Raw genomic sequence first — 24281 nt, forward strand, 5'->3', positions numbered from 1 at the left:
CATCACTGCTGAAAATAATACAATCATGAAAGGAACCTGACCAACCAATATAAATAGGAGACCAATGGCCAGTTGACTTTAAAGCTTGGGGTGTATTTTAGAACGGTCCAGTTGATCATTGAAAGACTCGGTTTAGTTAGCTCAAAGCTAATGATGCGAGTCATCGAAATGGTTTGTTTATGAACTCATTCTACTCTATCGACGGCAGAGGTTGTGCAGCAGAAAGACTAGTCGCGGGAATCCCACCAGCACTCTCCCTTTGTCACCACAGAAAAAAAGACTCTGCTACAAAAACTGGAGGGTTTGCCCCCTCTCTCTCTCTGGAGTCCAAGCTTGGTTAACTGAGGTGTGGTACTAAACTATTTTAAAACTAAACCATTTTTGATTTTACCAGGTAAGGCCTACTGAGCTATCTAACTATTTTTCATATGCGACCTGGCTTTCACACATGATAACTCAACGAAGTGGCTTATTGCGTGGAAAAATGATTCTAAATGTGGAGGGAAAAACCGGAGGACCCGGAGAAAAATCCACGCATACAGCAGGCGTCATGGTCGGGATTGAACCCACGCGTTCCTGCATACCAGGCGAGGTAGTTAACATCTCGACGACGAATTTCTCTTGGACAGGGGTCGGCAGGCAAAATAACAAGGGCCAATTTTTTTTCGATTTTGATCAACAAAAAAACTCTCAATATCTCAATGCACGTGAATAACGTCACGAACGCAGTCCAAAGAGAGTCGCATGCGCCTCTGTAGCTGCAGGTTGGCGGTGCTCTTGCACTCGGACTACAACGTCACATTAGAGCCGAGTGGTGGAACCGCGGGTGGTTTTGCCTTCCGCAAATGTTGATGGATTTCTCACCCATTCACGCATCGGCTCCAATACGCAAGTGCTCCCTCGTGTCGTTCTTTGCGTCTCGTGAAGATGTGTTTTAGGACGCAAAATTGTTAACCTCATTTGCCCTCCGCGGTCGTACGTCTTATTTAGGTATTGGCCGTCTGTCACGAGTTGGCACATAAGCAAAGACATTGCTGGACACAGCTGCCCCGACCACAAGCGTAGTACTGCCATCGTCCATTTTGCTGTGGTCCATTCGCAATGGAATGTCTGAAAATAAGAGAGCTCGTGCTTTAACGGACAGCAACGCAAATGAATGAAACAGATTATTATCAAGCTAGCCGGGCCAACAATTTGAACAAGTCAACAGCTAGTTTAGACCACACGATTACAGCAATGCGATGTTTCAACATTTCATTCTCATTAATAACGAACATAATTGATGCAATATTCCAGGAGTTGAATCGTCATTCATACTAAATATGATGCAATATCAGGATATCCATTCTCAGGACTTAAATTAAGTGAACAATTTATCTAACTGGAAATATATAGAATGTCTGGTAAAATCATAAGACGGTAAAAGCAAAATAAGCTGCAATTCGGGATAAGTCAGACAGGCTACCCAAAACAAAGAAAATAAAAAAACCCAAGAGCAATGGCTGGGACACTATTTTAACTTCATACAAAAGCTGTACTCATATTTGATCATCTTTACGAGGTGCTTGCAACGTTAGTCGGAAAGCGTTATTGCAAAACAGAAACCCATCTCGTATGATTATGGGCAGACCACCGCTCATGCCATCTGAAATAACTACTGTTCTCAAAAAAAGCCACCGAGACAGAATGACTTGACAGAATTCCAGCTGGAAAAAATAAAACCTCCCCCTAGACATAACTGGCCAAATACTCTGCAGGGAGACAGGCGTGTCTCTTGCTCCCCGCGGATGTTGTGTGGGGGCCACCATAACAGCGATAAACAAAAAACGTGTTTTTATTTTACCAGGTAAAGCCCGCTGAGCTATTGTAGATCTTTTTTCAGAAGCGACTTGGCTATCACAACTGATAGCTCAACCTATGAGATCTTCACTCAAAACTGCTCGAGAGAAGTTGTACACCCCTAGCTGCCACTGCTATTCAGTGGCCTAAAATACAATGTTTCGCTCCGGATGATCGCTGCAAAGTATGATCTGTGTTTTGATTTAGTGTGCTAATCTTACAGGTGCATTGAAAAATGTTGATACTCCGACTGATGCGCTTGCTGTTGTGGAGTGACTCATGCAGACAGCTATGGCTGCAGAGTTTGGTAGTACATGTTGTTTACGTCGTTTATTGTGAAAATTCGGTCACAGTTCCTATGATCACTGTTTCGTTGCTTTTATGGCTTTATTTAGGTGATTTTCGAAAAGTTTTTTGGTTTGGCCATGTTTGTTTGTTGTAGTACGGAGTAAGACTGATGGTCTTAATCTAAGTTGTCTTGTGGTTGTTGTTGTTTGACTTGCATCCCACTGGGATTTTTGCACACAGCGTTGGTGTACGGTGCTTTTTCTGCAATATTTTGCTGTCTTTTCTCGGATTTTCTGTTTGCACATAGTCACTTTAAGATGTTTTCTTGTTCATGTTTTTCTTTTTTGTTTGTTGCGGTTGCACCCGATTCAAGAGCCGAATGGCTCACAGGGCTATACCTAATAAATGAACTTGAACTTGAAGTGGCTTATCATGTGGAAATTTGCAGCAGCTAAATACTCCAAGTGTATGTTGATTTAAAATGTGAAGGTAAAAACCAGAGGATCCGGAGAAAAATCCACGCGATCACGCAAATTCCAAATATACAGGCGTCAGGGTCGGGATCGAACTCCACGCCCTCCTGTATACCAAGCGAGGTAGTTAACATCTCGCCACAGTGGCACCTTAAGTCACGAAGGAGAAGTGAGCTTCGGTGGGCCAAAGGGACATGTGGTGCTGCATGCGCCCAAACCATTACCCGCTAGCACAGGTCCTGAGGGCCAGATTAATAAATGCATGGCCTCGGATTTTGAGTGTACGTCCAAAAATAAATCAACATACGTTTCCACATGATAAGCCACTTCGTTGAGCGTTCATTTGTGGACCAGGTCGCTTCTGAAAAAGAGCTGTGTCGCTTAGTTGGCCTTACCTGGTAAAAGAGAACCGTTTTTAGTTTAGTTTATGAACTGCCTTATAATGTTTAACACGTAGGCTTTCACGACCAATATCATCCATAATAGGGTTTTTTTGGGTTAGATCGCGTAAATGTGTCGTTAAACCCGCCACCACCCGACACAGCCAACTAGTAAGGGTTGTCACGTAAATAGAACACGTCAATTCGTCATTAGTACAGCACACCGGTGTGTTGGGAGAGTCAAGCCACAACATTTACAATCTGAGTACGACGTTTCGCCAGTAATTACAACTAGCTTCATCAGGCGACAGCCAAATATGGCTGTACTAGTGACGAATTGGTATGTTCTGTTGACATGACAACCCTTACTAGTTGGCTGTCGTTTGGTGGCGGGTTTAACGATACATTTATATTTTTACGCAATCTAACCCCCCCAAAAAAACCTCTATTATGCTTTATAATGGTTGGATCTCAATCCGGCAGCACTATGGTAAATCTTGTAGGTGATTTGGTGTATTTCCACCAGTTGTGGTGGGATTAAACACTTTTTTGTTCATTTTATATTTGATTTAGCTATTGGTACATCACATTTAAATACTAGAACTAAAATAACCAAGGTAAATAACTACTGTACAGGGTTATTGGCATGTAGCCATGGGTGGTGGTTAAACAGGATATATTTATCAACCAACGTTTATCCGGCTAGGTGGCTGTTGTTGTTGGGAATTGCATCAACCCATCATCTCTCCCACCGAGGTCGATAAGATTTGTACCACTTTTTCAAGTCCTCTGGATTGAGGGCAGTAAACGGGAAATACCCACCACCAAAATGCTCATATATTTGCGCAGAAAGTCACTGACTTTTATTAATGGGTACAGCAATAAAGGTGAGGAAATTAACATTAAAAAATTACTGTGGGCCCCCCCCCCCACAACCTTAACTCGGCCCTGCCTTGAATGAATAACGAAGGACAGTGGCCTGCAGTTGCTTGGGCCTCCTCCTAATGTGGAATTCTACACGGAAGCTTAGGGTCGGCTTAAACTTTGGGGGCCGAGCCAGAAAAAATGTCCCAAAGGTTTCCCACGCGAAACAGAATAAGTCAAAGAGGGAGAAAAAAAAACATCTAAATGAATGAATGAATCTGCTTGTGATCGGAATCTTCTGCGGGGTTATTATTCGCTAAGGAATGTTACGCAACTGGCCACAGAAGTCCCTTCTGGACCCGCTCGACCAACCACTCAGTGGAAAGGGGGCGGGGTCAGCGAGTGGATGACGTCACCTATTAACCACAAACACGCGTCATTTGAAACGACGCCCATATCGTGGAATGACGTCAGCATCTTCTTCCTCCGGGGTTACGTCATCGCCCCTTTTTTTGCCCTTTGACGCGTTTACTCTGACGTCACATATCCGTGAGGTTCTGTGAGGGTAGCCCTGCCCCGCACGTGACGTCACCACGCGAAGTGGGGGAGGGAGGGAAGGGTGGTGCGAATGGGCGGGTACCGTCACGACGCGAAAGTGAAGGGGGAGGGGGTGGTGGTGTGAGTGGGCGGCAACGTCACGAGGCGGAGCAAGTGGGGGGGGGCGGGGCGAGTGGGCGGTGACGTCACGAGGCGGAGCAAGTGGGGGGGCGGGGCGAGTGGACGGTGACGTCACGAGGAGGGGAGGGGCTTGATGACGTCACGAGGAAGGGAGGGGCTTGACGCCGTCGCGCGCTGTTACCGATCTCACCGAATGCGGCCGCGTCTCACCGTGAGTACAAAAACCCTCAATCGCTTCGTAATAAACCTCTTGTACGCCTCATCTCACGATGTGTTTCGACAACGCCGTTGCCGTAGGCGGGTTTTCACACCACACCACACCCACGATTTCAAAAGCGGCGACAGTAAAAGGGCCGTTTGGTGCTGCGAGGCGGCGAGACAACAAAGGAGACGGGGTGGGGGGGGGGAGCCGGCGAGGCAGCTTCGTGTCCCTCAAACCCCCCGCGATCGATGTACACGCAGCGCCGGTGTACGAGTTGGGGTGGGGGGCCCTCTCTCATCATCGTCCCGACCCCCGCTGGTGTTTTTAGCGGGACGGGTGGAGGCGTCGGGCGGGCGGGCAGGCGGGCGGGGGGGTGTCCCGGCCCCGCGGGTGACGTGGTGGTGTTGCCGCGATGGGAGAGAGAGACATCTTCACGGTTCGGGACGTGGCAACTCACGCTACGGGGATTTTAGACACCTTTCACCGTCTCGAAAGTCTCCGGACCCCGCCGTAATCGCCAAGACCACCCCCCCCCTCTCCTCGCTCCCCGTGCCGCGGATCGCTGAAAGCCGCGTCGCTGTGCGAGCCTCGTCACGTGGCGCGGCACGAGCCAATCAGCGCGCGCGGGAAGCCGAGGCGCTGCCATCCATTAGAGACAAAGATTGTCGCCCCCTCTCCACCACCACCACCAGTGTGTTGTCTTACACAGAGTCGCGGCTTTGAGGGCCGGCACGGCGACGAGGGGGGTAGGGTGGCCAGCAACCACGCTCGGCCGCCTTTGTCTCCCCCAGCGGCGATGTTTACACGCCGCAGCGGCTATTAATTTGAGGCTGAGTCGACCTAGGGGAGGATAGCGTAGGACCGGTTCAGTTATTCGTCGCTCGCGTTTGTGGCGGTTAAGCCGCGAAGCGGGAATTGAACTCGGGTCACAACAGACAACACGCAACGCGCGGCCCGCACTGCGCATGCGCGCGCCGACGCGACGGCAGGAGGGCGGAGACTTTACACGTGGGCGGTGCCGAAGGGTGGATGGGGAGTGTGAGGGCGGGGCTTAACGCGTTCGTGGGCGTGTCTTAGTGTGGCATTGACCCCCCCCCGGTGTGGGCGTGTCCTAGTGTGGTATTGACCCCTCCCCCCCCGGTGTGGGCGTGTCTTAGTGTGGTGTTGACCCCCCCCGGTGTGGGCGTGTCCTAGTGTGGTGTTGACCCCTCCCCCCCCGGTGTGGGCGTGTCTTAGTGTGGTGTTGACCCCCCCCCGGTGTGGGCGTGTCCTAGTGTGGTATTGACCCCTCCCCCCCGGTGTGGGCGTGTCCTAGTGTGGTATTGACCCCTCCCCCCCGGTGTGGGCGTGTCCTAGTGTGGTATTGACCCCTCCCCCCCGGTGTGGGCGTGTCCTAGTGTGGTATTGACCCCTCCCCCCCGGTGTGGGCGTGTCCTAGTGTGGTATTGACCCCTCCCCCCCGGTGTGGGCGTGTCTTAGTGTGGTGTTGACCCCTCCCCCCCCGGTGTGGGCGTGTCTTAGTGTGGTGTTGACCCCCCCCCCCGGTGTGGGCGTGTCCTAGTGTGGTATTGACCCCTCCCCCCCGGTGTGGGCGTGTCCTAGTGTGGTATTGACCCCTCCCCCCCGGTGTGGGCGTGTCCTAGTGTGGTATTGACCCCTCCCCCCCGGTGTGGGCGTGTCCTAGTGTGGTATTGACCCCTCCCCCCCGGTGTGGGCGTGTCTTAGTGTGGTGTCGACCCCCCCCCGGTGTGGGCGTGTCTTAGTGTGAGATTGACCCCTCCCCCCGGTGTGGGCGTGTCCTAGTGTGGTATTGACCCCTGCCCCCCGGTGTGGGCGTGTCTTAGTGTGGGATTGACCCCTCCCCCCCGGTGTGGGCGTGTCTTAGTGTGGCGTTGACCCCTCCCCCCCGGTGTGGGCGTGGCCTGGTGTGGTATTGACCCCTCCCCCCCCCCGGTGTGGGCGTGGCCCGGCTCGAGTGGGCGTGGTTTGTGCGTGACGCGTCTCGCGCGTTAAGAAGCCGGCGTGGAGCGGATTCGCAACAAAAAAAATTCACCGGCCGTCGTCTTGTGGCGAAGCCGAGCCGAGTCGGGGGTGGTGGTGGTGGACGCTTTATTCACGGAGTCCGTGAAGGAGGGGGAGCTTAAGTTCCGGCTACGCCGCTGGACGTTCTCGCTTGGTGGCATTGTTGGGTTACGTCCGCGGTAGATTTTTTTTAGAAGGGGGCGGAAGGTGGTGGTGGTGGTGGAGCTCAGATTGGGAGCGCCGTCGCAGTACTGCCACTCTGCGACCGTCCGAGTCGAGTGCGCGCGGGCCTCGCGGGTTTCGTCCCCGTGGCTGCCTCTCCCGCAGCTGCCGCGCGCGTGTGTGTGTGGCCTGCCGGCTTGTAGTTGGCCTCGCTCCCTAGAACACGTCGACAGCGTTGGCGCGTAGGGGCGCCGCCGTCTCTGGCTGGTAAGGCAACCCACTCGCTCGCTAATGACATTGCGACATTCTGTACAGGGCGTTCGTGCGGCGGGGGGGTGGGTGGTGGCACTTTGGTTTGACCTGCGCGCCGCTGGAGAGGAGAACGCGTGTGATGTACGTTACGTGAATGTTATGGCGATCGGAATGTCCGCGTAATTTTGTTGACTGTATTGTTGCTGTTTTTCTGAACCCAATATTGTCACTCGTCGGCGTCACGGCACGGGTTTTGTGCGCGTGGTGTTGACTGCCGCAGAGAGAGTGGGCCCTGTGTGTGCGTCAGCGGAGCGATTACATCAGTGTTAATTTAAGAAACACCTAACTCTAATTAGCTACGTGCCTTTGTACTGATGCACGCTGGTGATTCACGCGGGCCTGAGGCAACAACATGGTATTTTAACATGTACACTGGAAATCCTTCTTCATCTGTATTGTGCCTGAGTAAATGCGGTTTGAGGGTGGTAAACGAATGTACCGGTTTAATAGAAGTAATCTACAGGATTATCAATTATTATCGCTGACTTAGACGTGCCAAATCAGCCTAGTTATGATGTGCTTGGTCTCGTTGCATGTCTCATGACGAAGTATTAAACGAAACTAATGTAGGGGGAATTCCGAAAATAACGCGAGTTAGGTTTTAAAAAAGAAACCCGATGATTCTCTCGTATGACGTTTAAGACAAATGTAATTGATATTTATAGCCGTAAAGCGGGTAAAACCCCGCTTGGCAGCGTTAATCTTCGTAGTCGGTTTATCCGTGGGCATCTTCTACGTGAGCGGGGGGGGGGCTTTGGTTTGTGGCGCTGTTTTCTGAGAACCTCAGCGTTCTATTGTAATGGGCGAGCGAGCTAGCGAGCCGTGCGAGTCGCGGACGTGTCGTTGAATCTGCGCGCATTGCCGCCCCCAGCTGTGCTCTCTGATCTGGTGTCGGGCCCGCGCCGTGAAAAAAACCCAAACCTTTTCTCAGAGGCCAAGACCTATTATTTACTCCTGCCACTGCAGTAGTAATGCGGGCCACGGAGAGCGCTCATAGGCACGCAAAGAGTGGCTCCACAAATGTGGGCCATTGCAGTCTCTCCGATGCGTACACACCCCTAATCTCATCCATAACCCCCCCACACACACCCTATCTTTAACCCCAAAATGATCTAACAACCCTAAATGATAACTGTACCCCTAAACCATTAATTGTACAAAACTCAATTTCGCAGTATTCCTTCAAATGTCATTAACTGAAAAGCAACTAATATTACGATTTATATTTGTCTTTTTATGGTTATGTCGTATAATTGTATCAATTTAAGTGCTGTATGATTAACTCAACACACCGGTGTGCTGAAGCAGTAATACATTTGGCACTTTTGATTTGCATGTCACTTTTATTAATTGTCTGTGTCGGGTGGAGGAGGCTTCATAACCAAAAATGTTTTACACGGTCTAACCAAAAAAAACTATTATGAATCATGAACACCGAGGTCTTTGATTGAACGAAAGAATGGTTTATAAATGGATACAAATCTGTGGGGAGAGTAGTTGCCAGAGGCTCCGTCTCCCCACATCTACAGAGACAACAGAGTCGCTTCCTTTCACAAACTTCTTCGCTATATGGGGAAGTCTTAAGCCAAAACTAGGTGCTGTATATTTTAGCTTTCATACTGCTTGTATATACTCGTCTTTTTTGCTGCTGTTCAGCTGGGCTTTTAATATATTTACATGTGAGTGGCATTTCTTATGTATTTAACGCTATTAGGGCAAAGCAGATTGTTAATTCTCTGGCATTTTAATGAACATGGGCAGTGGGATTTGGCAAGATTGTGTTTGTTGATCCACTTTTCCTTTAAAAGAACATATTTTATACTGCAGTAACTTTGTTTTATTCCAAATGAAAGTGAGATGCGTTTAAACTGAAATGGGCATGCGTGCGGTTAACAGATTGCATGCAGCTGACTTGAGTATTTGTGATGCGCTGTTTTGTTGTGGCTAAGATTTGTCTTTCTTTCCACACCCCCCCCCCCCGTTTTGTTTTTCAGAACACACACATGTACCATGGATGATAGCTTTGAATGCGAATGTGGTGAGCTGGAGCCACCGGATCACTTGTAGTGCACCTGTGAAGAAAGAACATTTGAAATCCTCAAGCTTGAAACACCTGTAGAATTCTTGCACATCCATCCTTTCGTCACCATTTGTCCACTCACGGGCATGTGCTCTAATTTCTCAGTCAGTTTTAGGACCCACTCAGGAACAGATGTGTGACAAAACTGGCCATATTTTTGTTAAAAGTGTACTTTTGCGTTTTTATGCTTTCATTACTTGGTGAAAATAACAGGGCTGCAACCTAGGCAGTGCAGGAAAAGCTCACTTCAAATGATTAGTTTCGCAATTTCTTTAAATAGCTGTACCTCAGGCTTATTTTCAATGGTCTTGTTGAAGGCGGTTAACTTTATGAAACAGCTCTAAGTTTTCAAGCACACAAGCTAAAATAAAGAGAAGCTTGTTTAGGCAAGGTGGGTCATTAATCAAAGTTCCAACGTCACTTGACCATCTTATAATAATAGGAAGCAGACATTTTTTTCAAATTATCACTTACTGGATATTTTGTGATAGTTGGAGAAAAATTTGAATTGGATATTTCATTTGTTGTCGAATTTGGAAAACCTTTGGACACGATTGGCTTTCTTGGCTGTGCTTTACGCGCGAAGCTTGTTGACTGGTGAAGGGTCCTGCCAGACCATGGCGGAGAAGTTCAATAGTCTGCAGAATCTCCACGGGTTTGAGTTGGGTCCACGCTATGTGGACCTGAAACCGCTTGGCTTTGGCGGCAATGGGCTGGTGTTCTCGGCTGTGGACAGTGACTGCGACAAGCGTGTGGCTATCAAGAAGCTGGTGCTGAGCGGACCGCATAGTCTCAAGCACGCGTTGCGTGAAATCAAGATCATCCGTCGCTTGGACCATGACAACATCGTCAGGGTGTTCGAGGTGCTGGGCCCTGCTGGACAGCGCCTTCCCCTTGGCCAGGCTGGTAAGGGTTAATTCTTAATGTCATTTTTGATCATCAGTATTCAAATTAATGTTTTATTTTCACCTTAAGGTTTTTAAACTGAGCTGTTCACTTATAATATTCCAGAGTCTGTCCATATCAGGTCGTCCAATGTTTTTTAAAATACATATACCTTGCAGATAAGTAAATGATATTTATATTAATGGCTAAAATTAATTTTAGCTAACTAAAGGAAGAAAGCAAAATAATTGAAAATAAATTATTGGGAAATCTCCCATACAAATATCAATAAAGGCAGTAATTTAATCCTCACTAACGACAGACTCATCAAATTTACAAAGACATTCAATTGTCACCTCAGCCTCTGAACCTGCGCAGTTGTTTTTTCGGAGTGGAGTGTAGTTATGATATTTCTCCAGATTTTAAATAGGTGGAGAGGCTGGTTACTATTGTACATTATTTAAAGATGATCTGAAAAGTAAAAATCGACAGGAAATATCAGTGAGCACACTGTACCCATTAAATCTGTTATTTTTCTTACTTATGGAATTTTTTTTCTATTCCTTTGACTAAAAATAACTGGTGGTGACATCCTAAGCTCATCTTGAGATGGTAAATGGACCCTTGAAATTCCTGTGGTGACATCTCGCTGTACAGCCAAGTAAAAGTCAATTGAGTATTTTGAGAAAATTACACTTCCAGAGGGCATGTTCGTATGATTCTGGCTGTAAAAATGTTGGATGGTTTATTCCAAGCTTTGCAGGACTATGGAGAGGTGTTTGTGTCAAACTTGAATGGCAATGCTTGGTAAGCACTGATATATAAATCACGTTACAAAATATGCAAGGTATCCAAGAGCGGTTAACCATAATTTATCTTCCTATACAAATTACCATTTAGTACTTCTAGTGGTAATGCATATTTAACGGTATACAAATGTACTTATAATTGGATTAATCATGCATAGACATAAGCATGGAAAAAAGCACAGAAAAATAACGAACAATACAATATGTAGTGGTGGTCAGGTATAAGGAAAGTGGCCTAAAGTTTTATTTAGACATTTATTCATGCGCTGTATGTCAATCCAGAATTCTACGTGCTTTGCCTATCCACGTTTTCACTGTTTGCCTTGGTCTCCAGTCAGCATCTGAAAAATGTTCATTGGCCTTAAGGGCAGTGCAAGTTTGTGAAAATACACAATCAGACCAATGCACTTTCAAGATATAAAAATATCATATATGCATATGATATTTTTAGAGGTTTTCCTTTGTGGCGAAGGTGTTAAAACGAATGAACGATATTGTATTTTAACATTGAGGCTTTGGCGACCAATACCTTCACACGTGAAGAGCTCACAATTGATGTCATCATATCTACCCCTCTATTTAAGGAACGAAACAGGAGGTTTTCTCCACAAATCTGGCTGTCGCCTGATGAAGCTTGTTGTAATTGCTGGCGAAACGTCGTACTCTGATTGTAAATGTTGTGGATTTGCTCTTCAACACACCGGTGTGCTGAACTTGTAACGAATTGGCATTTTCTGTTTACGTGACGAACCTTACTAATTGGCTGTCGGGTGGTGGTGGGATTAACGATACATTTATATTTGCGCGATCTAACCCAAAAACCTATATTTTTGAACAATAGTGTAGCATGTTAAGATTGTAAAATGTTTAGCTTTTCGCTTTTATTCACACTTTAAAAATACTCTGCTCAAAGACAGAGTTACTATTGTTGGTGGCTTAACAGCCAGTGGCGTGACTTGCACAACACATGATTGAATGTAAATCGTCTGGCTATAACATTTCCAAGTTAGAGACGGACTGATGCATAGACTGTTTCTATCCCAGTGTTATCTGTCCTGAGACTTGGCAAAGGGCAGGTTTTTTAAAAGGCCACCCCACCCAGCAAAAATAAAATCAGCTCGTTAGAAAGTGGTGGAGACACAGACGGAGAATGTGCACTTTAAAAAATACACCTTAACAAGCAATCCCTTATCAAAAGGCATGAGTCCAGACAAAGTGTCATTGTTTTATATGTGTACACCTGTCCTCTGAGGCTAGTTGTGATGACCTGCGGAGCATGTGTTGTGCATACTGTGCGGATTACAGAACATTTAGTACAGGCTGTTGGACCAACCTGAAAATCCCAGGTGTGACACCAATGTTTTCCCTAATTATAACGGTGTGGACTGTTTGTCTTTTTCAAGGGCGGTATCTTTAGTATATGCCACCCACTGCTTTCTCAATATCATAACTTGTAAACGGAGATTTCATTTATCTTGTTTTAAAAGGATAGGATACACTGTCTTGAGCAGACTGGTCAGTCAAGTGGGATCTTGTAATTGTGCGTGTCCTTGAAAACGTTGGAATGTTGACCCCCAGTGTGGATGTAGTGTGACCGGTGGGGCAGGGCTAATTACATTACTGGATCCTCTGTATTAAGACTGCTTAAAGGTTCCCTGTGTGTTCATGTGTGCATAAAGGGCATCAGCTTGTCGATGCTTGCGCTCGATCAGTGAATACATTGTCCCAACAGATTTTGGTGTGCTAGGAATGTGGGACTGAATATTTTGGCCATATTAATGTGGTCTAGTTTAGGTGGTATGAGCAATATTTTACATGCATGGCAGGTACCTTTGGCAATGCAATATTTGACTTGATTTGTAATGAAATTCCTGAGGAGGGGTGGGTGGAGAATACAACGATGTTGAAAATTTTTCATTTAAAATTTTAATTCCAGTGTTTAAATTGAAAGTCATTTTGCTTAATTGCTTTTTAAACAAGGCAATACTGTGCCATTTTTATTTTTAAATCGCCAACTAGTTCTTTGTAAACTGCATTGGTGGGCTGTCTAAATTTCTGTATTTTAGTGCAGACTTTAATTCTACCAATAAATACATGGTTCAGTACACATTCAAGTTTGTATTTATTTGGTGCATGCTGCACAGCATGATTAACACATCTAATAATGATCCCAAATAACTTTTTAAAATAAATTTTACATCTGATCCATCGCTTCAGATGTAAATCGAATCGCCCAAAATGCGCCCAATCTCGTCAGATCTGGGAAGCTAATCATGCTTGAGCCTTTGATAGCGCTTGGATATGCGAACAGCACAAACGAATAGGTTGATACAGGACTTGCAGGGCTAACTTGTGACCAGCAGAGGGCAGTGCAGCAAAATCCATTGTACTCTACATCTATGCTCCCTGCCTTCGCCAATCCGTACTGACCGGCATGCTGAGGTATGGTCAAATAACCTTCATGATGTGCACAGGTGTCGGGAGGCCCCTCATCCAGCAGTGGAGTGTTAGTGCTGTCTCCTCAAACCAATGCTTGGAGGGAGCTAAGCTATTGCTTCTTGCTTGCTAAGAGTTGGCCCACCTGCACACACGGCGCAACGTCCTGTTGCCCGCGAACTCCGTTGTAAGCGTTCCCCCATTGCCTTGGCGCGCAGCATGCGACTGTGTGCAGGCATTGGCACATCGGCACTGGCGGAGCTGGAGTGTGTGTACATCGTGCAAGACTACCTGGAGACGGACCTTGCCCGTGTGCTGGAGCAGGGCAGCGCCCTGTCGGAGGAGCACGCGCGCCTCTTTATGTACCAGCTGCTCCGCGGACTCAAGTACATCCACTCGGCCAACGTGCTGCACCGTGACCTCAAGCCGGCCAATCTGTTCATTAACACCGAGGAGCTGCTCCTTAAGATCGGCGACTTTGGGCTTGCGCGCATCCTCGATCCACACTACTCGCACAAGGTATTCATAATAATTTAGTACCTGTCATGAAGTAAGGTGCTATGTTTTACAGACAGTAGGGAGCAATGTTGCTATAATTTAATCCCAATCGGGTAATTTGCGGATAATTTCTTGTATTTGGTAAATTTGGACCATGACTGGCATTCAAAGGCCTGCTCCTTTGGAATCACGTCAGGGGATCTTTATTGTCCACAATGCAGCAGATTGCACACATTTGATCGTTGGGCGGCCTATTGGGTAAAGATGCGCAAGTTTACTTGGAATGCATATATGCACGTGTATAAACTGACAAAAATCTCCCGTATAGCACTTCACTTACTGGTGTCGCAAGTGCTGTTATAGTAAGCACCTATGTAGGCTGGCGTGGCACACAAGGGGGTGGTTTGAGCAGCACTATGCTCCTGGCAATCTTTGTTTCCCCAGTGCTGATGTATGCACACTACACCAAGTACTCGTTTTAAGGCTGAGCTGGCCTAAGGGAGGCCAGGATCGGTTGAGATATTTACTACCGATATTGGCCGTGGCCAGGAATAGAACTCGGGTCACCAGATCAGTATCACGGTGCGCTAACCACTGAGCTATAATATCCACACATATGCAACATGAATCATTCAGTTCATCTTTGAAGACGCTGAAACGTTTGTCAGTAAAACAAGAATACGTGTGAAATGGACTAGAAATATGTGTGTGCTGATTATAGTGGCATATAAAATCACCTGCACAAGGACACGAAACTTCTCGTGCGCATATCGATGACATGCACATTAGTCACTGAAAAGCTTGGTTTGTTAGCAGAGCTAACGAATATAATTTTCAGCCAGCTTATAAACAGAGAAATGAGCAAAAACACATACACTCATGCACTCAAATACAAATGCCCCTATAATACCCGTACAGACTGTTGGGGAAAATGCGCTTATCAATCATTATTTAAGGCCGTAAAATCTTAAGACATTGCAGTTTGGCGAGTACCACACCAATTTTTGCATACTCGTGTAAGGTTGAGCTGACCTGTGATGAGGCCCAAGACATGTACAGTTATCCACGACCTTAAATCAAATTTAAGGTCACCATGCTCGCCACAATCTGCCAATTCCTGCACCACCGTGCGGCACATTTGCACACACACACTAACAATGACCTTGGCTTACAATACGTGCTGCATGATCAAGCCATTACATTGGCACCCACTGATTGATGGCATTTTGTCCAGATCATGTGAGTATTTCAGAGCTACTCGCATAATCCAGCCTGGTAGGCCATCAAAACGAGAAAATATATGCCAAATAATTGGTTCTTTACCCTTCTATCTGGCAACAAAACTGACACCTTTTTGCAAGGAGTCATGTTTGCATAGACCGCAATACCTGCAGTCATAAATACAAACAAAAGACATAACTCTGATAATGTGCACTGCAGTGCACTGCAGTGCACATTATCAGAGTTATGTCTTTGATAATGTGCACTGCAGTGCACTGCAGTGCACATTATCAGAGTTATGTCTTTTGTTTGTATTTATGACTGCAGGTATTGCGGTCTATGCAAACATGACTCCTTGCAAAAAGGTGCCAGTTTTGTTGCCAGATAGAAGGGTAAAGAACCAATTATCATATTTTTACTGGCAAATGAGGTCCCCATATTGTAAAATATATGCCGTTTTCAAAAATTCTAGAAAATGGACACGGAGTGCAAACAGAGAAATTCGATTTCAAATTAGCCTAAATTCTCAATGGAAAAAAAAAACACAGATGGTCAGATGTCTCTCTGCAAACGGTGCTTTACATTTGATGCATGAAGCCATTGGTATAGCCTTTCACAGTTACCTTTCTCACCTTATGCTTACGTGCTCTTTCCATGCTGATACAGTTTCCGTTCCGAGGTTTCCGTTGATAGAAAAGCTGGACATGTGATAGCGTGTTTTTTTTGTAGGTCTGTGCTGGGATTAAAGTTGCCTGGTACTTTTTGTATTGTTGAGATGCGCTACAGATAGTGTGTGTGTGTGTGTCCGTCATGGTGTAAGTTTCACGTTTGTCCCCAAGGCACTAAGTGGTACAGGAAGGATTTTGTGTGGGTATCAAGTGCCTCGAATCTCATGGTTGTTATTTACTTGGATCATTATTATGAAGCAACAAACCGTTTTCACGTTATTTTTAAACCACATTGAAACGGATTATTTATTTCCAAACTTAATTGAGGAATTTTCCAGGAGAGGATGAACTTAAATGGATTCACTTTCATTTAAATCTTATAATTGCTTGCTTAACTGAGATAATTTCTCTGTCAAAGTTATGCACATTAGGTTAGTTGTAAGTGTGCGTATGGATAAGATCGTATTTAGATGAAAAAACATCACTCTATTACATTTTCAAGGAGTATTGAATTTAGATGTTTTTCTGTGTTTCTCCCAGGGCTACCTTTCTGAGGGATTGGTGACCAAGTGGTATCGCTCACCACGCCTCCTCCTGTCCCCAAACAACTACACTAAGGCCATCGACATGTGGGCCGCCGGATGTATATTTGCTGAGATGCTCTCAGGAAAGACCCTCTTTGCTGGTAAGTGTTTTTTTTTTATATAGAAATAATGGTTCAAATTGAGCCTTGAGTGACTCCTGATATGGAGTAAGATTTTAAATGTATTTCCAACAATATCACAAGAAATGTGCCTCCGGGTTCTGGAGACCACCTGGAGAAGATTCCAGGCATGCTTTGACAACGATGGCGAATAAGTGCCGACTCTATGACTTTTAAAGCTATTAACATACATTTGTTATCATGTTACAGTGTATTATCCGTTTTTTTGCCATTAAAAACGATAGGCCCATATAAGTGTTAACATTTTATTGATGTACCCTGGATATTAAACTTACGAATTAGTTAAAATATTTGGTAATTGTGTGTGCTTCAAGGGACTCGCCCTGACACAACCTCGGCATCTCGAAGGCTGCTTGCAATTGCAGCAAAACGGGATCCAATCCCAAGATTTCAGTGGGGTGTGCTTCTGACATGAAACTTTATACCCATTTGAAATGTTGGTCACCTGTTCTCAGGAGCGCACGAGCTGGAGCAGATGCAGCTGATATTACAGACGATTCCCGTAATGCGCGACGAGGATCACCAGGAGCTGCTCAACGTCATCCCGGTGTTTGTCGACAAGGAGCGCCGTGAACCCCCCAAGCCGCTTGCCTTGCTACTGCCCAATGTCAGCAAGGAGGGTGAGTGTCAGTAATTAGGTAGCCACCCAGATCAAGAGGGCCTCTGCTGATCAGTAGCAGTGCGGTCATCCGTATAGATTCTGAAACTGACTTATGCATACCTAATGCATATTTAATTGGAGTGTGCTTGAACAATGTGTAGCGTGGATTGTGTAATTCTCATTAGTACCAGTTCAGATATCATTCGCAGCTCATGTTAGCTCTGGCCGGAAATTGAATTGGGGTCTCCAGGTTCATAATGCAGTGTGGTAGCTACTGCACTACCACTCGGCTCCCTCAATAGTCATACAGATTGATTATTTGGAACATAGAGCAACCACCACTGCAAAGTATCCTACATATGTAATCACAACATTTTGTAATGCAATCAGAAGGTTAACTTCTTCTCCCAGGCAATGTTCAAGTTTGTAAGTTGCCTTGGCTGTATTTCGTGATACCATATTTGTAATGGTTGATCCTCCCACACTCAACGGACCTTGGTGGCAGTGACTTTTACATGTTTCCACAGTTATATAATCACTTGTAGAATGGTACATTTTGTAGCGTCGTGAGTATGAAATGTTATTTTGGGCAAATGGAAGCCTTGAACCATTGGTGAACCCGAGTGCTGGCACTTCAGATGTGCTATGAACATTAAGGGGGTTGTAAAGTCATAGACTTTACGACCCCCTTAATGGTATTTATTTTAATAAAAGAACCTTGAACACACCTGACAACATTTAGTCTAGTTTGTGTATGTACCATAAGGCTGTTTACATATTTTATCAAATATTGATATCACATGTGTAAGGTTGTTTTAATCTACAGTCCAAGGTGTAGCACCAATGCTTTGTTTAGTTGTAAGTGATGCAGTTTACAGCGTATAATCAGCTTGTCTTGTCAAATCGGTTGCATCTTTATAATAAAGGTCATGAGGATTGTAAATGAAACAATCGTTGCTGATGTTGCAACCCCTTATTTAGAGATGCTGTCACACATTAAAAAAAAACACTTTTAAAGGTGTACCAGCATTCTATAACTTTGAACAATGTTGCTTCTGCTGCCCACGTTATGGTCTTGTGGTTTCTTAGAAAAGCAATAGCGTACACAACTTCCAATTAACTTTTCCGCTGGGATTAGAGAAGTAATGAAATACATTTTCAAAGGACACTGCCAATAAACAACCACTGCATTTATGCACAATACGACTAAATTGGTTGTCATGACACAGCACTACATAGCGTCACATACATCACATGGAGGTGTTTAAATTGTCACAAACGGTATGGAAGTGTTATTTAAACAGATAGAATTGGTAGTAAAACAATATCTTTAGACTGCCTAGATTTGAAACATTGCGAGCTCTGTACTGGTGTAATGACGACTTAACACATTTCTCTTGATGGCACTTTATTGAAGACAGTTTCAATTGACATCAGGCGGACACCCCACTGCAACAGCCCAGAGTTTCCTGCGCATCTCCCCCTTATATACCGACCGACGCCACTGCCTCCCTTCTCGATCCTTCTTGCTGACTCTAGACGCTCGCTCCACTGGCAGACTAGGCCGTCCTCTTTCGTCACCTGATCACGCTCCCTTCTCGAACATTCTCGTAGCCACCAGTCCCTTCGCACTCACAACTCGTACCCCTGTCATTTCCTTCCGTGGCCACTAGACCCTTCGCACCGCACGCAGGCTCTATTGTCATTACACTGGTATACCGACCGACAAGTGTGAAACCAATTTCACAAAGTGTCACGCATTTCAAGGTTGGGAGACATTCACGATTTTGCACCTGGCAGTAACAGACCAAGCACAGCACTGACCTCAACCCACCTTACAAAGCGGAATAAATTATTCGGGGAAAATGGCTACAATTCAGGAAAATATGGATGCATTGCTGTTTAACCACCATGCTGTACAGGAAATAGTTTTTGAATTGGTAGGTTTCTCCATTTACAGTAAGACACCATAAAAGCTACCATTTATATCAGAACTCTTTTTGTAACATTTTGATTGTTTAATGTATTCCTTTGCTAATGAAAGCAATGTGGATAAGATAGTAACGTTAATTAATCTGCTTTGCTATGGAATACATCCTCTGGCATTGTGCTGGGCAAAGCATATATTTAACTCCCTTGTCTTTGTTGTTTCATGCATAGCTTTGGATTTCCTTCAGCAAATCCTCACCTTCAATCCGATGGACCGCCTGACCGCTGAGCAGGCCCTGGCCCACCCCTACATGAGCCTCTACGCCTTCCCACAAGATGAGCCGGTGGCACGCCAGCCCTTCCACATCGAAGACGAAATCGACGATGCGCTGCTGACAGACGAAAGCCACAGCCAGCAGGCACAGTGGAGCCGGTACGTTTCTCAAACCCAAAGTAGGGTTTTACATTAATTTTTGTTCTCAGCAGTCATGACTGGTCTTGCGATTGTATCAAAACACAAATTTAATCTTACGGTAATATGATTACCAGCAGGTGATAAAACGAGTTTTTTTGCCCCCCCCCCCTCTGTTGTCACAGATACCCAGATAGTACCGATACGGATTGGTACAGCCACGGGGAGCTAGACGTCGCCCAGAAGGACCCTCGTGCAATGGCCTCCAGCTCCTCGGACGAGGACGGCGTCCAGCTGGACCCGCGCAAGTTTTCCGAGGGCGAGCACGGCAAGTTCAAGGACGGGCGAGGCTCCTGCGCGGCTGGGAACGTCCTGTCCTACTCATCGTCGTCGTCGCTTGACCAGCTGTGGTCCACCAGCGAGGAGATGCACGACGAGCACCACCACCATCACCACCACCACGAGAACAAGTTCTGCGAGTCGGAGTGTAGCCACTCGTGCGGCTACAAGGCGGGCTCGCCGTACCACCCCGGGAGCGTGGTGCTCCGGGAGAAGGAGGTGCACCACTACTACGAGCCCAAGCTCATCTTGGACCTGTCCAATTGGAAAGAGCAGATCCGCGTGCGGCCTCCCGGGAGAAGAAGCGATCGGGGGTGGGCGGCAGCAAGAGCAGCAAGCCCAACAAGTGCGAGCGCAACGGGGCGGTCAAAGCACAGCTAGCCCAGGAGGGTAAGGACGAGGCTAAGTCTAAAAAGAGTTTCGATCTCGACGCTTTCTTTGCCGACACTATCCGCCTAAGTAGCAGGCAGTTTGATAATCTCGCAGAAAATTCCTACGACAGTGCTTTACCGTCAGGCGATGCCACCAGTGTCTCTGGAGCAAATGCTCTTTGGAAGGAAGGTCAGAATACATCCGTGAAGCTGGAGCCAGGTGAGTTTGATCGACATCCTTTCAGCTTAGATTCTTGCCCAGATTCTGGCTTGTCCCTTAATGCGCAGCAGGCAGAGGTGGCAGCTGAGTGTAGACACTTGAACACAGTTCGTTTCCTAGACAACTTCTCGAATGTTGAATCTGAACCAGTTAGAGATGAGAAAAAGGAGGAGGTTAAGGCATTTCCTTCGTGTTTGGAAAAGTTAACTGGCAAAACCCCTGAGCAGGAAGCTTCGGTCGTCATCAAGGTGGAAGAAAAGATGGATGTGGAGGTAGAATCTAGGCACAAGTGCTTTACCAAGCTTTTACATGTTGATTCGGAAGCTGTTCAGGAAACAAGAAATGGGGAGAGTCTGGAATATTCTCAGTGTTTGAATGTCATTGTATGTCGGAAAGAAAAAAGATGCCCAAAAAAGTCTTGTTTGAAAAAAGGCTCAAAAAGAGAGGCTTCTGTGAAACCTGGCCTGGATGCAATCAAATTTGCTGTTTCAGGTGTTGAGGATGAGCCTAAGAAATATGATAAATTTGTGGAGGCATTAGAAGAATGTCCATTGTTTTTAGACACCATCATGAAAAAAACTTCAGACACAAAATTAGATTATCATCAAAATTTTTGCCTTGGGATGATAAAGTTGACAGTTTCCAGGAAATCTCATCCAAGGAGCAGCTAGTTGAAGAGACTAGGCATGTACCTTTTTTTGAAGGCCTAATGAACATGTCATCTGATGAACCTATAAGAGTAAGTACAGAACCTGAAGGAAATAACTTCTGCAGCTGCTTAGAAAAGATATGCAAGACTCCAATATCTCAAAAGTGCTCAATTACAGATGACCTGTTGGAAAATGTGGCTGATGTTGAATACGTGCCCTTCCTGACCAGCTTTTCCGATGCAGATTCCGTTCCTTTAATTGAGGAACGAATGCTAGTTAACGAGTGCTCAAGCTGCCTTGAAAAGTTAATGTGCTGCCAACCTGACACAGAAGATCTCTGTGAACCCCCACTTGAAGATAAACACGAGATTCAGCAGTCAGTGGTCCACAGTTTAAGTTTACAAAAGGAGACAGAATTGGTGAAAGTGACCAAGGATATAAAGGTAACCATCTCAGAAGGACAGGGGCCCATTCTCCGCAGCGAGGCCACAAAACCGGAGGTGGTTGTGGTCCAGGCACCTCTGGGAAATGATGCAGGGGAAGAGAGTCGGGCAGGAGAGAGTGGTGGTGGTGGAGCAAAAAGCGTAGCGGGCAGTGTCATCCCTCTGGTTACCGTGGCGAGTCAGGATATGAGACAGGTGGCTCCGCTCAAGTGTCAGGCGCAGGCGCAGGTACAGGCCGGGGGAGGCCTCGCCCCGCTCAACGTGATGGCACTGCCAGAGTCCACCATACCTCACGTGAAAAACCGCAAGGCAGCCAATACGGTTAGCTGCTACTGAGGCGTCATATCCACACAGCCTTAATTTATACTAACATTTCACCAGCATTGATTCATAGCTTCAAGTGTACATTTTAAAATATTGGTTTGACTTCACTTAAACCTGCATTGCGCGTGCTTTGGTACACGTCAGCAGCGGTGCACGTTTTCTGGAGGCGGTGAGAGTTGAGGGCGTGCTCATCGGCGCGTCCCCCCTGTCGAGGGTGTACCATCTGCCAGTTGAAATGATGCAGCCTCGGTTCATCCGATCGGAATGGGTGCCAGAAACTAGCTGCTCTTTTTTTTCTGGCCCAATATGAAATGGTAAAGCCAAATTGCATTTTTTCAAATGTAATGGTTGTTAAACTTACACGTATTAAACTCTTAGGAAAGCAATACGCAACAATGATATATTGTCAAATGTGAGTTTGAAATTACAACAAAAAGTAAAATTGCAGATGTGACTGTGTCAGATATATTAGGTTTGGTACTGCAGTAATACCATCTAATGTTTGCACACTTATTGCATTATAAACTATATAATTTATAAACGACAACAAGCCTTTACAATATATTTATAACATTGAGCTAAGAAAGTAGGCTATATTATTTCCCACTTTTCCACAAGGTTTTACATAAGATTTTAAAATATTGTGGGTTTTCTGATTTCCATTGATTAGGCCCTTATGGTAATTTGTGTAGCTGAAAACAACATTTATGAATTAAATATTCTCTGAATGAATTAAAGTGTACCAAATGTAAATGTTTACCATTAATGTTTTCCCATCTAAATTTGTTTTCTTTTTAATTGATAAACCTGTTGGAGGCGGTTTTATTTGTTTAAAGACTTTAATGTGCTCTGAAAGGTACCAGCAGAACAGAGGTTTGGATGTCATTTGGTAGATGTGCAGAGAAGAAGAGTGGTCAACTCCAGTGCATTCAAGTAGAAAATGGCAAAATTCATCCAGGGTCAAACTTCAACAGCATTTTAAGAACTGCGTCAGTGTGGGACTGTCACACCACTGCCACAACACCAGGCTAAACCATTTTTGTTGTTAAAATAGAGGTATGTCAGTAACAATAGCTGTCTGAATCTTCCCTTTGTTTTTTGTAGTCTTTAAAATGAACCATGTATGTAAGCTGTAGGACGTCAGTAGAATGAGACCTCTACCTCAGATGCTAAGGTTGGTTGATGCTCCTCTAGTCCGTAAGTATGATGTTCATATTTAAGTTTCTCTTGTCTATCCATGGCAGTGCATTCAGTCCAACCAGATAAAATAAAATAAAAATATGGCAAAGTTGAAAAGATCTGAATTCAAACTATTTGCTATTTATTGCATTATAGAAATAACTTTATTTATGCAAGAATTTTAAGTTATTAAATAACAAAAACTATGAAGCATTGCACATGCGAGCTGAGCGAGTCTTCATACTTAAGTAACGGTGTGTTTTTCCTGCCTAAAATTTTGGTTTTCAAAATGTTTTTTTCTAGACTATGTGAAGTATTGCTCATAACTATGAATCTAAATAAAGATTAATTCTGATAACTGCAACAGGTTCCCTGTATCTTTAAAAATAAAAGTGTTTGCATCTTGATAGAGCTACAGCAAGTGTTGTATGATGAGTAGTGTCCCAACAGTGCATGCAAGCAACTCCAGTGTTTTGTACATATGTTAGATCTTTTTGTTTTTTTTTATTTCGCAGCACATTTGAAGATCTATAGTCTTGTCCTTATTTCATGTGTTCTTAAAACAACTAAACAAGACTTGTAGTTTGTGCTTCGTTAAATTATAGGAAAACTGGATAGAAAAAAACTCTGAAATTAGATGTTTGAAAACCTTAATTATTTTCGAGAACTTTATCGTCTTATGCAATTAAGGAATACGCATGTCCTTGTTTTGTCAATTTTTAATAATGTATTTTTTTTTATCTAAAGGTCTCAATGCTGCATACTTCTAATGCTGTTTGGATTGATGTACTTGGAATCAAACTGAATTACTTTTAAGGCTTGTGTTAAGAACAGTTAAATAAAAAATAATAACATATTTGGCGAGTGTTTTGTCCGCAGCGAACTTGCAGCGTGTTGTGTTTTTCTTGCACCATTGCAGCAGTCCTGCCCAAATGAATGTTCTTCAAACAACGTAGTGCATACGGTGTTGTGCACGTGTCGGGTGGAGTAGTGGCAGAGTGGTTGGGGCAACGCAATTGAAACTGGTGATCTGTCCACTTCCCAGCCACGGCTGACATTGGTGGCGAATGAAATCTGAACAACCCTGAGCTAAAAAGTTGTGAAGTATGGTCAACCGATAGTGTGGGGAGGTCTTCATTCAACAGTGGATTGGGAAAAGACTAAAAGCAATAGCATAACCAAATAAGTGTCAACCATATGGAACCCTCACCAGATGGGATGGTCCAATACGCTTGCACGGTACTGCAGATTATGGTACAATCCTCAACCCTG

General features: G+C 45.2%; 1 protein-coding gene across 2 annotated transcripts; it reads left to right on the plus strand.

Moving 5' to 3' along the window:
* The first annotated feature begins 4639 nt into the window (after window positions 1–4639).
* On the plus strand, window positions 4640–23865 carry MAPK6 (mitogen-activated protein kinase 6). Of its 2 annotated transcripts, none has more exons than XM_061553869.1 (7): window positions 4640–4733; window positions 9215–10206; window positions 13666–13949; window positions 16358–16502; window positions 16997–17161; window positions 19303–19504; window positions 19669–23865. In XM_061553869.1, exons 2-7 carry the CDS (start codon window positions 9918–9920, stop codon window positions 20201–20203), a joined length of 1620 nt encoding a protein of 539 aa, XP_061409853.1. In that variant the 5' UTR covers window positions 4640–4733; window positions 9215–9917; the 3' UTR covers window positions 20204–23865. The 2 variants fall into 2 exon arrangements, with proteins under 2 accessions (XP_061409853.1, XP_061409851.1); XM_061553867.1 differs by lacking the exon at window positions 4640–4733 and adding an exon at window positions 6780–7175.
* Window positions 23866–24281: the final 416 nt, after the last annotated feature.

This window comes from Lethenteron reissneri, chromosome 18, assembly GCF_015708825.2.
Source record: "Lethenteron reissneri isolate LAM-NWPU_2019-01 chromosome 18, ASM1570882v1, whole genome shotgun sequence".
Taxonomy (NCBI): Eukaryota; Metazoa; Chordata; class Hyperoartia; order Petromyzontiformes; family Petromyzontidae; genus Lethenteron; species Lethenteron reissneri.